The 13,561-nt window shown below is 39.8% G+C and overlaps 1 protein-coding gene across 7 annotated transcripts; it reads right to left on the bottom strand.

The window, feature by feature from the left end:
* Nucleotides 1-6,657: 6,657 nt before the first annotated feature.
* cops2 (COP9 signalosome subunit 2) lies at nucleotides 6,658-13,540 on the bottom strand. 7 transcript variants are annotated; one of them, XM_071415791.1, is made up of 13 exons: nucleotides 13,354-13,540; nucleotides 12,871-12,984; nucleotides 12,488-12,565; nucleotides 12,169-12,294; nucleotides 11,400-11,489; nucleotides 11,149-11,226; nucleotides 10,348-10,522; nucleotides 8,668-8,846; nucleotides 8,274-8,326; nucleotides 8,025-8,122; nucleotides 7,765-7,847; nucleotides 7,595-7,653; nucleotides 6,658-7,472 (listed from the first exon to the last, which is right to left on the bottom strand). In XM_071415791.1, the coding sequence occupies exons 1-13, from the start codon at nucleotides 13,420-13,422 to the stop codon at nucleotides 7,328-7,330; spliced, it is 1,347 nt and encodes a 448-aa protein (XP_071271892.1). In that variant the 5' UTR covers nucleotides 13,423-13,540; the 3' UTR covers nucleotides 6,658-7,327. The 7 variants fall into 7 exon arrangements, with proteins under 7 accessions (XP_071271892.1, XP_071271888.1, XP_071271889.1 ...); XM_071415787.1 differs by having other exon boundaries at nucleotides 11,092-11,226; nucleotides 13,369-13,535; XM_071415788.1 differs by having other exon boundaries at nucleotides 11,104-11,226; nucleotides 13,369-13,535.
* Nucleotides 13,541-13,561: the final 21 nt, after the last annotated feature.

The raw sequence follows: 13,561 nt of genomic DNA, 5'->3' as shown, positions 1-13,561 counted from the left end.
CTGGAAAACCTTTCTTCCAGAAGGAGCACTTGGAGGTGCCACTGTGATAATGAAGATGGTTTGCCTAAGACTAGCACAACAATTCAATTGTCTATGTTAAATTGTTAGATATTACTTGTTAGATATTGCTGCAAGGTCGGAACTAGAAGCACAAGCATTTCGCTACACTCGCATTTAACATCTGCTAGCCATGTGTATGTGACCAATAACACTCGATTTTGATTTTGATGTTTCTTTTAATTGTAAAATAAATAAAGAGTTAGGTCTATAAGAAATACATTTTATTTAGTCATGGGGGAAGGCAAAGCAGAGATGGCAATTGCACACAAAATACATTTAATTTCACCCATATGACAATATAGCCTATTATAAAAGTATAGTATGTTTACAATACATTATATTAAAACTGTGAAACTGTGTTTCTGTTTAATCAGCAGTCATTGCTACTCCCGTCATTCAGGTGAAGGTGCTCTCTACTCAAATGGCACAACGGTCATTCAGATTGACGAAGGCACAGCATATGGCAACCATTTTGTCTTGTCTCGCAGGTGTCTCCCTCGGGAGCAATGAGAAAGTCAATAGACATAACACTGTCCAGCAAGGAGTATTTCAGCATGAGACTTCCAATTACCCTTGTTGATAAAACGTTTACTGGAGACAGGAGACCAAGTGGAGACATAGGACGAGGTGGATAATTTTATAATAAGGCCGTTTTATTCAAGTGTAAAGATATCAGGCAAAAGCGCGCACGGCCCCTTTCTGTCTGATTCTTATGGAATCTTCGGAGAAGAGCGGGCTCTAAACAGTACATACAGATTATATAGGCAACTAGCAAAGTAGGTTGATCTGGTAGTCTGGCCTTCCGATTGGTCGATCTGGGTCGTGGGTAATCCTGTTCGGCCTGATGTCGACGTTTCCATTGGCCCTTCCCACAGTTCATTGTCTTAAAGTCTCATCCTTGAGCAGAATGCATGTGCATCTGTTTTAACAGAGTCCTATTCATGGGGGAGGGTTGAGTATGTGGGTCTGTGGTTACTTAACAAGGTACAAAATGTGGGGGTATAGTGGGGGATGGGTGGATGTTGTGCCAAGTTATAGCTTATGTTGAGAAGTGGTTAAAACAAGTTACCAGTATCTTATACAATTTCTTACACCCTCTCAACGTGTATTCTTGAATTTGAAGTTTCTTCTCCAACTCAACCTCGACTAGTTGCTTCTTTCCTCGTGTAAAGGCAGGTATCAACAAATGTTTTTGTGGGCATTGCATATACTCACTTCTTAATCCCCACTATGCCTATCAAAGTAGTGTAGTTAGCCTATACTCTATCAATTAATAAGGCTGATGGAACAGATCAGAATGTTAAGTTGAAAATGTCGATAGGCTATTATTTCTTCACATTTTTAACGCAGCAATGTGCACAAGGCAATAGGACTATATGCGCAAATGTCCCAAAAAAATGCGATTTGAAGGAAAACACCCCGTGTACTACACATATGAGCGGTTTCATGGACAGAGATGGAAATATCCTTTAGACATAGAAAGAGGGAAGATCTGAAGATGCAACCATTATCACGGGTTGATAATACGACTAGGATAACGCCATTGGCTGCTAAACAATTATAGAAAGTTGATTTGAAAACCAATAGAACAAGAGAGCTCATACGAGGAGGTCTTTATAAAATAATTCCCTCCATGCATACGAGGAGATCTTTATAAAATAATTACCTCCCTGCATACGAGGAGGTCTTTATAAAATAATTACCTCCCTGCATACGAGGAGGTCTTTATAAAATAATTCCCTCCATGCATACGAGGAGATCTTTATAAAATAATTCCCTCCATGCATACGAGGAGGTCTTTATAAAATAATTACCTCCCTGCATACGAGGAGGTCTTTATAAAATAATTCCCTCCATGCATACGAGGAGATCTTTATAAAATAATTCCCTCCATGCATACGAGGAGATCTTTATAAAATAATTACCTCCCTGCATACGAGGAGGTCTTTATAAAATAATTCCCTCCATGCATATGAGGTCTTCATAAAATAATTACCTCTAGGCATACGAGGAGGTCTTTATAAAATAATTCCCTCTAGGCATATGAGGAGGTCTTTATAAAATAATTCCCTCTAGGCATACGAGGAGGTCTTTATAAAATAATTCCCTCTAGGCATACGAGGAGGTCTTTATAAAATAATTCCCTCTAGGCATATGAGGAGGTCTTTATAAAATAATTCCCTCTAGGCATACGAGGAGGTCTTTATAAAATAATTCCCTCTAGGCATACGAGGAGGTCTTTATAAAATAATTCCCTCCACGTTTCTATAATGTTTTTTTGGCAACAGGCTACTTTGAAGCAAAGTAAGACATGCCTCCTAATATGAAGCAAAATATCCAGGTTTCAAACAATGAAGGAACAGGAAAACCTTCTCAATTAGATGTTAACTAGCTACAAAGTAGCCTGTGTTTTCCTGGCAGAATGATATCATGATTATTTGCATCAATCCAGTGGTAATTTGTTTTGCAGACTCCATCTCATGTGTGCTACAGGAACACCCCTAACCAATCAACAGTGCTAGGAGCCTGACCAGTTGAATTAAAAGGGCAACTACACAAAAAAATCTACATTTCGTAGAATTTTCCCAGATATCAAAAGTGGTCTCCTGATGTGGTTGTAGACTTAGAACATCCAATGTTTGTTTTTCTATTGAAAAAAATGTGATTTTCAGGACAAAAACAAATATTTTAAAGAACTGATTTTATCACTGAAAGATACAAAAAAAAAACAGCAAATCATTTCAGGTACGATACCATCGTTGGGCCGTGGGTGTAAAAGATTCAGCAGGCTACTGGCATTATACACCTGGCTACTGGCATTATCCACCTGGCTACTGGCATTATACACCTGGCTACTGGCATTATACACCTGGCTACTAGCATTATCCACCTGGCTACTGGCATTATACCCCTGGCTACTGGCATTATACACCTGGCTACTGGCATTATCCACCTGGCTACTGGCATTATACACCTGGCTACTGGCATTATACACCTGGCTACTGGCATTATACCCCTGGCTACTGGCATTATACACCTGGCTACTGGCATTATACACCTGGCTACTGGCATTATACACCTGGCTACTGGCATTATCCACCTGGCTACTGGCATTATCCACCTGGCTACTGGCATTATACACCTGGCTACTGGCATTATACACCTGGCTACTGGCATTATACCCCTGGCTACTGGCATTATACACCTGGCTACTGGCATTATACACCTGGCTAAAAGATTACTGTAGCTCTTTTGGAATCACTTTTATAGATAACTCTGACACCTTCTGTAAACAGAAGATACTCTACAGGAATAACGGAGTCCATCCAAATTATCTTGGCTCCTGGAACTCTGTCCACACATTTCAAGTATGCTTTGAAACAAGGACTTATCAATGACCCAAGCCCAGCTCAGTTAATCCCTCCCACTGTGTCATTGAGTTGTCATAATGCTTCAGCAATTGTACATTACACCAGGGGGCGTTGGAAGACACAATTGTAGTAACCTAATTTATGTCCCCCTAACTGCCCTGCATACCTCTGTTGATACTACAGCTATTGTATGCAGTAATCGTGTGACTATGAACCAGAGTTATACTGTTAGCACTGAGGCGGTGTGCCCTAGCAGGAAGTCCACTGTTAACACTGAGGCGGTGTGCCCTAGCAGGAAGTCCACTGTTAACACTGAGGCGGTGTGCCCTAGCAGGAAGTCCACTGTTAACACTGAGGCGGTGTGCCCTAGCAGGAAGTCCACTGTTAACACTGAGGCGGTGTGCCCTAGCAGGAAGTCCACTGTTAACACTGAGGCGGTGTGCCCTAGCAGGAAGTCCACTGTTAGCACTGAGGCGGTGTGCCCTAGCAGGAAGTCCACTGTTAACACTGAGGCGGTGTGCCCTAGCAGGATGTCCACTGTGTACAGCTCACCGTGCACTATCAGCTCCAATATAAATAACATGAGCATGTCTACTTCTGTAACTTGCTTGTAACAGATGCCATTCATATTCTGACTATCTCTGAAACTCACTTAGATAATACCTTTGATGATACAGTGGTAGCAATACAATTTTATTTCATTTCATCTTTATTTAACCAGGTAGGCTAGTTGAGAACATGTTTTCATTTACAACTGTGACCTGGCCAAGATAAAGCAAAGCAGTGCGACACAAACAACAACACAGTGTTACATATGGAATAAACAAGCGTACAGTCTTGTTTTTTATAACACAATAGAAAAAAAGAGAAAAAAAATAAAGTCTATATACAGTGTGTGCAAATGGCATGAGAAGGTAAGGCAATAAATAGGCCATGGTAGCGAAGTAATTACAATTTAGCAGATTAACACTGGAGTGATAGATGAGCAGATGGTGATGTGCAAGTAGAAATAGTGGTGTGCAAAAGAGCAGAAAAGTAAATACAAGGTTATAACATTTACAGAAAATATAGAAATGCTAATGGTGGAGATGTTGCGGTCTATATTCAGAGCCACATTCCTGTAAAGATTAGAGAGGATCTCATGTTAAATACTGTTGAAGTAATATGGCTACAGGTTCATCTGCCTCACCTAAAGCCCATTCTGGTGGGAAGCTGCTATAGATCACCAAGTGCTAACAGTCAGTATCTGGATAATATGTGTAAAATGCTTGATAATCTATGTGATATCAACAAAGAGGTATATTTTCTGGGTGATTTAAATATTGACTGGCTTTCGTCAAGCTGCCGACTCAAGAAAAAACTTCAAACTGTAACCAGTGTCTGCAACCTGGTTGAGGTTGACAGTCAACCTAACAGGGAGGGTATTTACAAACAGTACAGGAATGAAATCATCAACGTCAAATCTTTACTAAAGCTGGAGAAATTTGTTTTTAAAGCAGTATCCAAATCCATGGGATGTCGTGATCACAATATAGTAGCCATATGTAGGAAAACCAACGTTCCAAAGGCTGGGCCTAATACAGTGTATAAGAGGTCATACAAGAAGTTTGAGTCAAAAGGTATGGCATATAAGTCTGTCAGCCCAAATGTACTGCAAATTGAGAAATCATGTGACTAAACTAAATAAAAAGAAACTACACTATTAAACAAAAATCAATGATATAAAGAATGATAATTAACATTTTTGGAGCACCTTAAATTATATTTTGGGAAGAACTGGCAAATTCAGCTCCATCCTTCATTGAATCAGTTGGCTCATTCATCACAAAACCCATTGATATGGCCAACTTCTGTCATGATTTTTTTTATTGGCAAGATTAGCAAATTTAGGCATAACATGCAAACAACCAACGCTGACACTACACCAAGTATATCTGACCAAATTATGAAAGACAAACATTGACATTTTTAACTCTGTAAAGTGAGTGTGGAAGAGGTGAAAAAAATGGTCTTTCAGAGAATGACAAGCCAGCGGGGTCTGACAACCTGGATGGAAAATTACTGAGGATAATAGCGGATAATAGAGCCACATCTTCAATTTAAGCCTACAGGAAAGGGTGTCCTCAGGCCCGGAGAGAAGCTAAAAGTCATTCCGCTAGCGAAGAATAGTAAAGTCCCCTTTGCTGGCTCAAATAGCCGACCAATCAGCCTGTTACCAACCCTTAGCAACCTTCGGGAAAACATTGTGTTTGACCAGATACAACGCTATACACGTCAGCTACTACGGCGACTGAAATGACAGCAACGTTTAACAAAGAGCTGCAGTTACTTTCAGAGTGGGTGGCAAGGAATAAGTTAATCCTAAATATTTCCAAAAATAAAAGCATTGTATTTGGGACAAATCATTCACTAAACCTTAAACCTCAACTAAATCTCATAATGAATAATGCAAGGAATAAGTTAATCCTAAATATTTCCAAAAATAAAAGCATTGTATTTGGGACAAATCATTCACTAAACCTTAAACCTCAACTAAATCTCATAATGAATAATGTGGAAATTGAGCAAGTTGAGGTGACTAAACTGCTTGGAGTAACCCTGGATTGTTAACTGTCATGGTCAAAACATATTGATACAACAGTAGCTAAGATGGGGAGAAGTCTGTCTATAATAAAGCGTTGCTCTGCCTTCTTCACAACACTATCAGCAAGGCAGGTCATACCTGTAGTGGCATACCTGGACTACAGGTATGCCAAGCTTGTAGCGTCATACCAAAGAATACTCGAGGCTGTAATCGCTGACAAAGGTGCTTCAACAAAGTACTGAGTAAAGGGTCTGAATACTTATGTAAATGTTATATTGCAGTTAAAAAAATATATAAATTATTTTAAAAAAAATATACAAATCTGTCATTATGGAGTATTGTGTGTAGATTGATGAGGAACAAAAATGTATTTAATCAATTTTTGAATGAGGCTGTAACGTCACAAAATGTGAAGAAAGTCAAGGGGTCTGAATACTTTTCGAATGCACTGTATGTCACTGCTTGTCAAATATTTTTTTTCCTTCGCCGGGCAGACGGGCATGGTACATTTTTGGCAAAATTAGGGTATGCCCGCTTCACCATTACACCCCTGGTTGTTGCTATGTGATATTTACAGATTAGTCACCGGCTGGCTCCACATGATTTGTAAAAAATAAATTAAAAAAAGAACATTAAAAAGTTAGAGTGAAGCAACAATTACCTTTTTATTTCAGTAACAAAACAAAAGCTAATATGTGTCTTTAACAGTATCACAACAATGTACCATATGAAATCTGGAGCTCCATTTTATGAAAGACTGTACAGCGAACATCTTGCAGAAAAAAAGTCATGCTGATTTTGACATGAAACGTTCTCACTGCTCACCATCATTAATACTTCAATACATTTGTGTATTCACATTTCCTTAGAAGCGGGCAATACTGTGGTAGAACGGACATGCTTCACTATAGGAAATGGATTTTACAGTCTTCTCTCTGTTGGTTTCCGGACACTAGGGACCGGTTTCCCGGACACCGATTAAGCGTAGCTCTCATTGAACATGCTTCTTAGTCCAGGACTATTAATCTGTGACCAGTAAAGTGGCCCTAGGCCAAGAAACACAAGCTGGGTAACTGGCACCTCCGACTTCTACCTTTTAAATAATCAGTTACATAACTAGAAGTGACTGTAAGATTGATATTGGAAGCTGTGGAGATCATCAATCTATTACGGTCATCTTGAAAAGGAAGCTTACTGCTACTGTAAATGAGGTGAATTGGGTTAACTCACTACTCATGTGGATATACCCCCTCCCCCCCCCTCCTCCGCCCGCAACATCGAATTAGTAACCTTTTTTCAGTTACACTACTGACTAGGCCAGTTTGCTGACGATGGCCTGGTTGAGAGTATTCAGCTGATTCGTCCATTTATCTAAAGCCATGTATCGGGCGCCGTTCCTCTTCTGGTGATCCAGCTCCAACAGTTGGTTGACTTGGTCGATACGGCCGTTGATCGTGCTGACAGGTATCGGAAAGAAATACAAGGTCAATTATGGTAAATTCATTTGTTTGTTTTTTTAAAACAACTTATAGTGCATTTAAAAGTTCTACAATAATCCTGGTATCAACATGCAATTTACCCGTCTAGAATGCATTGAACTAGAAGGCTTTCCACGTCACAGACATCAATGTTTAATTCCTGAAGGAGACCAAAAAAAAAAAGTTTATTTATAAAACTTCAAAAATTTAGAGAAAATATATATATTTTTTAATTCAAAATAAAATATTAAATGTTAGAGATAGATCTTACCTTGGACATAAAAGGTATGTGTATTCTCGTGTAAGGCTTGATTAATTTGATAAGTACTTGCGTCCTTATATTTCGTAATAACTCTGAAAGACAAAAAAATCAAGAAAATCAATGATTAAATAGAAGGAACTTTCATGTAACACTTTGACCTGCCTTCAGGTATACTGATTTATAACTTGTTAAAAGCACGTTTACTAACTTACTAATGAAGTAACATTAACGGAAAATACATCAAGCTGAAAGTGACGTCTAAACCACACCTTCTATATGTTCCCTTATGAACGGATCATCCATTATGTTACTGTGATTGGTTTTCAGGATCTTCTCAAACTCTGTGATGTCATTGTTCTGGTAGGAACTGGGGGGGGGGGGGGGGGTTGGGGGTTAACAGTAGTTTGCATTCAATAATCAAACCGTTTGTGTAACAGACCATGTGTAGACAAACAGCCAAAGCAAAAACACTTCCAAAGAAAAGTTAGATTGTAATAGTGAATGAGATGCAGTCTTACCTGACCAAGTTAGTCATTGCAAGGATGTCTGGATCATTTTTATAGGGTTTAGCCTAAGAGGAACAAATGTCAGCATGAGGAAAGATACTCCCAACGCCGTGGAAACTGTACCAATACACCATGATCACTAAAATAGGAACCTTCTGGAGTCATTTACTTTATGAGCAGGTTAATATATTGTGATAGGCTCCTTAATACAATATGTTTAGGACCTCTTTACATAAGCAAACTCTAAAAAGTCTGTACTATAGAGATGAATCAATAAAAACAATTTTTCCCACCTTCATTGAAAAAGTTATTCTAGGACTAGTTGGTTTAAAAAATAAATAATAATAATAATGATGATATCGGGGTCGGGGGATTCATCTCTTATCACTAATGAGATGTTTCATACCTCCTGTGAGTCGAAAGGGTTAATTCCAGACTTCATCAGCATGTTGGCCAACACCAGGTACTTTAGACAGGTGGTCCGTCGAGGACTTCCTGATTCATCGTAGTTCTTAAACGCCTCGAAGAAGTCTGTGTGAGCCTTCTCAAACTCCCCTTCTCTCAAATGCATTTTACCTCCACACTCTGGAGAAAAGAAAAACAAGAGACCGGATAACATGGTCCTGACTAAGGATCCTCTCTACTCGCCTCCTACTTAACATTCATTGGAGGACGAGGTCACAGAGGAGAGACCTTGGATCTTCTTTCTCCAATACGTTTTGAGAAAGAGGAGAGGAGAGAGGATGCCAGAAAATAAGGGAAAACTCTTGAGAAAGAGCCCTTGAATGTGTCTGGGTTATATAGTTAAGCAGTTAAGGTGTAGGTAGAGACGTGGTTATATAGTTAAGGTGTAGGTAGAGATGTGGTTATATAGTTAAGGTAGAGACGTGGTTATATAGTTAAGGTAGAGACGTGGTTATATAGTTAAGGTAGAGACGTGGTTATATAGTTAAGGTGTAGGTAGAGACGTGGTTATATAGTTAAGGTAGAGATGTGGTTATATAGTTAAGGTAGAGACGTGGTTATATAGTTAAGGTAGAGACGTGGTTATATAGTTAAGGTAGAGACGTGGTTATATAGTTAAGGTAGAGACGTGGTTATATAGTTAAGGTAGAGACGTGGTTATATAGTTAAGGTAGAGACGTGGTTATATAGTTAAGGTAGAGACGTGGTTATATAGTTAAGGTGTAGGTAGAGACGTGGTTATATAGTTAAGGTGTAGGTAGAGACGTGGTTATATAGTTAAGGTAGAGACGTGGTTATATAGTTAAGGTAGAGACATGGTTATATAGTTAAGGTAGAGACGTGGTTATATAGTTAAGGTGTAGGTAGAGACGTGGTTATATAGTTAAGGTAGAGATGTGGTTATATAGTTAAGGTGTAGGTAGAGACGTGGTTATATAGTTAAGGTAGAGACGTGGTTATATAGTTAAGGTGTAGGTAGAGACGTGGTTATATAGTTAAGGTAGAGACGTGGTTATATAGTTAAGGTAGAGACGTGGTTATATAGTTAAGGTAGAGACGTGGTTATATAGTTAAGGTAGAGACGTGGTTATATAGTTAAGGTAGAGACGTGGTTATATAGTTAAGGTGTAGGTAGAGACGTGGTTATATAGTTAAGGTGTAGGTAGAGACGTGGTTATATAGTTAAGGTAGAGACGTGGTTATATAGTTAAGGTGGAGACGTGGTTATATAGTTAAGGTAGAGACGTGGTTATATAGTTAAGGTAGAGACGTGGTTATATAGTTAAGGTAGAGACGTGGTTATATAGTTAAGGTGTAGGTAGAGACGTGGTTATATAGTTAAGGTAGAGACGTGGTTATATAGTTAAGGTAGAGACGTGGTTATATAGTTAAGGTAGAGACGTGGTTATATAGTTAAGGTAGAGACGTGGTTATATAGTTAAGGTGTAGGTAGAGACGTGGTTATATAGTTAAGGTAGAGACGTGGTTATATAGTTAAGGTAGAGACGTGGTTATATAGTTAAGGTAGAGACGTGGTTATATAGTTAAGGTGTAGGTAGAGACGTGGTTATATAGTTAAGGTAGAGACGTGGTTATATAGTTAAGGTAGAGATGTGTCTACCTCTGATGACTCCCATGATGAGAGGGTGAGGGATGGCAGACTTGATGTGTAGAGACTGTTCATAAAGCGCCTTCAGCTTCTTGTTGTTCTTCTGGGCCGTGTACATCTGGATCTCCAGAGCATAGATCTCCAAGAGCTGGGTGCCTTTCTTCAGGTCATCCTCACCGTCATCCGTCTATACACCAAGACAAAGCATGGGACAAATACTAATCATCCGTCTATACACCAAGACAGAACATGGAACAAATACTAATCATCCGTCTATACACCAAGACAAAGCATGGGACAAATACTAATCATCCGTCTATACACCAAGACAGAACATGGGACAAATACTAATCATCCGTCTATACACCAAGACAAAGCATGGGACAAATACTAATCATCCGTCTATACACCAAGACAGAACATGGGACAAATACTAATCATCCGTCTATACACCAAGGCAGAACATGGGACAAATACTTGAGAGATAATTTCACACAGACACTTGAGGACGAACAGGGCATTCTAGATTTCCACAATGATTCCACAATCATACTAGCCCAGCGTCAGATCTGTTTGTGTTCTCTTGCCTCCTGTGGTCACGACAACAGCCATAGGAGTTGTCCAAACAGTACAAACAGATCTCAGACCAGGCTACAATCATACAATATGATTCCAATGATCTATTGTCACTAAGAACACACAAGAATGTTTTTTCATTATGATGTTATAATGCTGAATAAGATTTGGTGGTAAAACCTCTGTAAAGACCTCTGTGAAAACCTCTGATTGCATTGATGAGGAGTGTTTCTTCACCTGACAGGACTGGTGCAGCTGCCTCAGGATCTTCTGAAGCTTACCATACTCTTCTCTCTCCAGGTACAACTTCCCAAGCTAAAGCATAGGACAAGGAGGAGTAAGGAATGAAACTAAATTACACAAGTATCAACCTCAGTGTCTCCATAAAAATTATATGCCACACAAGTTTTTTGGATTGCATTAAAAAAATTATGATATTGTGGATAGAATCAATGACATTATATGAAAAGTTTTAAAATCAAGCATACTTTAGTGTTGGTTTTAAACCAAAGCCTGTCGTTTTTGGCATCCTTTAATGCATCCAACGTTGTTTCATAAAACTCTTGCAGCAAGTCCATCTGAAAATAAATAAAGAAGTCAAGTAGGCCCTCTGCACAATGTTTACATTCAGGAGGTTTTCTCTTTTTTTCTCCCCAATTTCGTGGTATCCAATTGGTAGTAGTTACAGTCTTGTCTCATCGCTGCAACTCCCGTACGGACTCGGGAGAGGCGAAGGTCGAGAGCCGTGCGTCCTCCGAAACACAACCCAACCAAGCCGCACTGCTTCTTGACACAGCGCGCATCCAATCCAGAAGCCAGCCGTACCAATGTGTCGGAGGAAACACCGTGCACCTAGCGATCTGGTCAGCGTGCACTGTGCCCGGCCCGCCACAGGAGTCGCTAGTGCGCGGTGAGACAAGGATATCCCTGCCCACCAAACCCTCCCTAACCTGGACGACGCTGGGCCAATTGTGCGTCGCTCCATGGACCTCCCGGTCACGGCCGGCTGCGACAGAGCCTGGGCTCGATCCCAGATTCTCTGGTGGCACTGCAGTGCCTTAGACCTCTGCGCTACCCGGAAACCCCACATTCAGGAGATTCTCAATTTTGCATGCATATACGTCCAGGACTAGCTTTAAATCAGGGTATTGAGAACCAACCCTAAGAGTTGAGACACTTTTCCATAATTCAATACAGCTCAGATTTATGCTTGATTCTGTGCACCATTGTTCGTTCTTAAAATGTCACAAACATTACCTGCTTTGACGTTGAGATATAATCAAGGATGGAATTGATGGATTTTTCAGAATAGTTTCTTGTAACTGCACTCCGGATGTATGTCAACAGCTGCTTGTACCTGTTCATCATTTCAGGGAAATTTGTCTGGAGGGAAAAAGACAAAAAAAAAAAAAAAAAATCAAATGCTAATTTAGGCAGTACGAGATGGTAGCAGTTCTTTACAAAACATGAACAAATTTGATCAAATATTTAGCACAATGAAGAATATATTTTCTAAATATTGAATATATATATATATATATGCTACAGCATATTTACTGTCATGTCTGCTGCTTACCAGTTTGAAGTTAATCTTAATCATCTGTTTCAAGGCTTTGAAACCCCATTCTCCTTTCTCACCCTCCAGCTCTAAGACCTGGTGTAAGAAAGAAGCATTTCAAATGTATTTATATAAATCCCTTCTTACATCAGCTGATATCTCAAAGTGCTGTACAGAAACCCCCAGCCTGAAACCCCAAACAGCAAGCAATGCAGGTGTAGAAGCAAAGGATTGCCACAGGTGGCTGCTGGCACCTTAATTGGAGAGGACAGGCTTCTAGTAATGCCCAGAATGGTATCATTACAAATACATGGTTTGATACTACTCCATTCCAGCCATTATTATGAGCCGTCCTCCCCTCACCAGCCTGCGGTGATGTATGTGTGTGTGTGATAACTAACCTTCTGGAAGCTGCTGAGAGCTGCTTTGGGGTCATCCTCCTTTAGGGCCTTTGAATTGTAGTATTGATTCTCCAAATCAACATTGGGCTCAGAGTTGCTGTCCTCTGAGTATTCCTGAAATCACACAATTCATCATCACTGCAGTTTACAAGATCAACACCCACCTATTGATATTCAGCTAGCTAGCTCATGATATGTGTTGTTTTGGTGATTTGTGAAGCGAACAGCTGGATCATTTAACGGTGCAAAAGGTTTAACAACAATTAGTTGAAACTTGCAATAGTAACTGAACTAATCATTAGAGACATAGCTGGCTAACTAGCTAACAGTTAGCTGTCAATGATGGGAGAACCATCAACAGCTAGTTCAGCTGCTAGCTAGCTAGCTACTAAGTGGAGTGCAACATGGAATGTTTACGCTGATTAGCTAGCTAGCTAAACAAGTTGTATATGGTAATCAGCTACAATATCCATATATATTTACTTCTGAGGAGTTTACCAGATCATAATCCTCTTCATCATCGCACATGAAGTCATCTTCCATATCAGACATCTTTACTACGAAGCTAGCTAGATCGATAGCAACCTTGCTAGTGGCAGCAGACAGTCGCAGCAAAGATACTAGCTATTACGTCATCCGCAATCAATGCCTTGCTGCGCAGCGTGAACATGAGCGTGAATCGTGATTCCTT

The sequence above is a fragment of the Salvelinus alpinus genome, chromosome 9 (assembly GCF_045679555.1).
Source record: "Salvelinus alpinus chromosome 9, SLU_Salpinus.1, whole genome shotgun sequence".
Taxonomy (NCBI): Eukaryota; Metazoa; Chordata; class Actinopteri; order Salmoniformes; family Salmonidae; genus Salvelinus; species Salvelinus alpinus.
The sequence above is the reverse complement of the archived record's forward strand: the minus strand, read 5'-3'. Positions and strand labels throughout refer to the sequence as shown.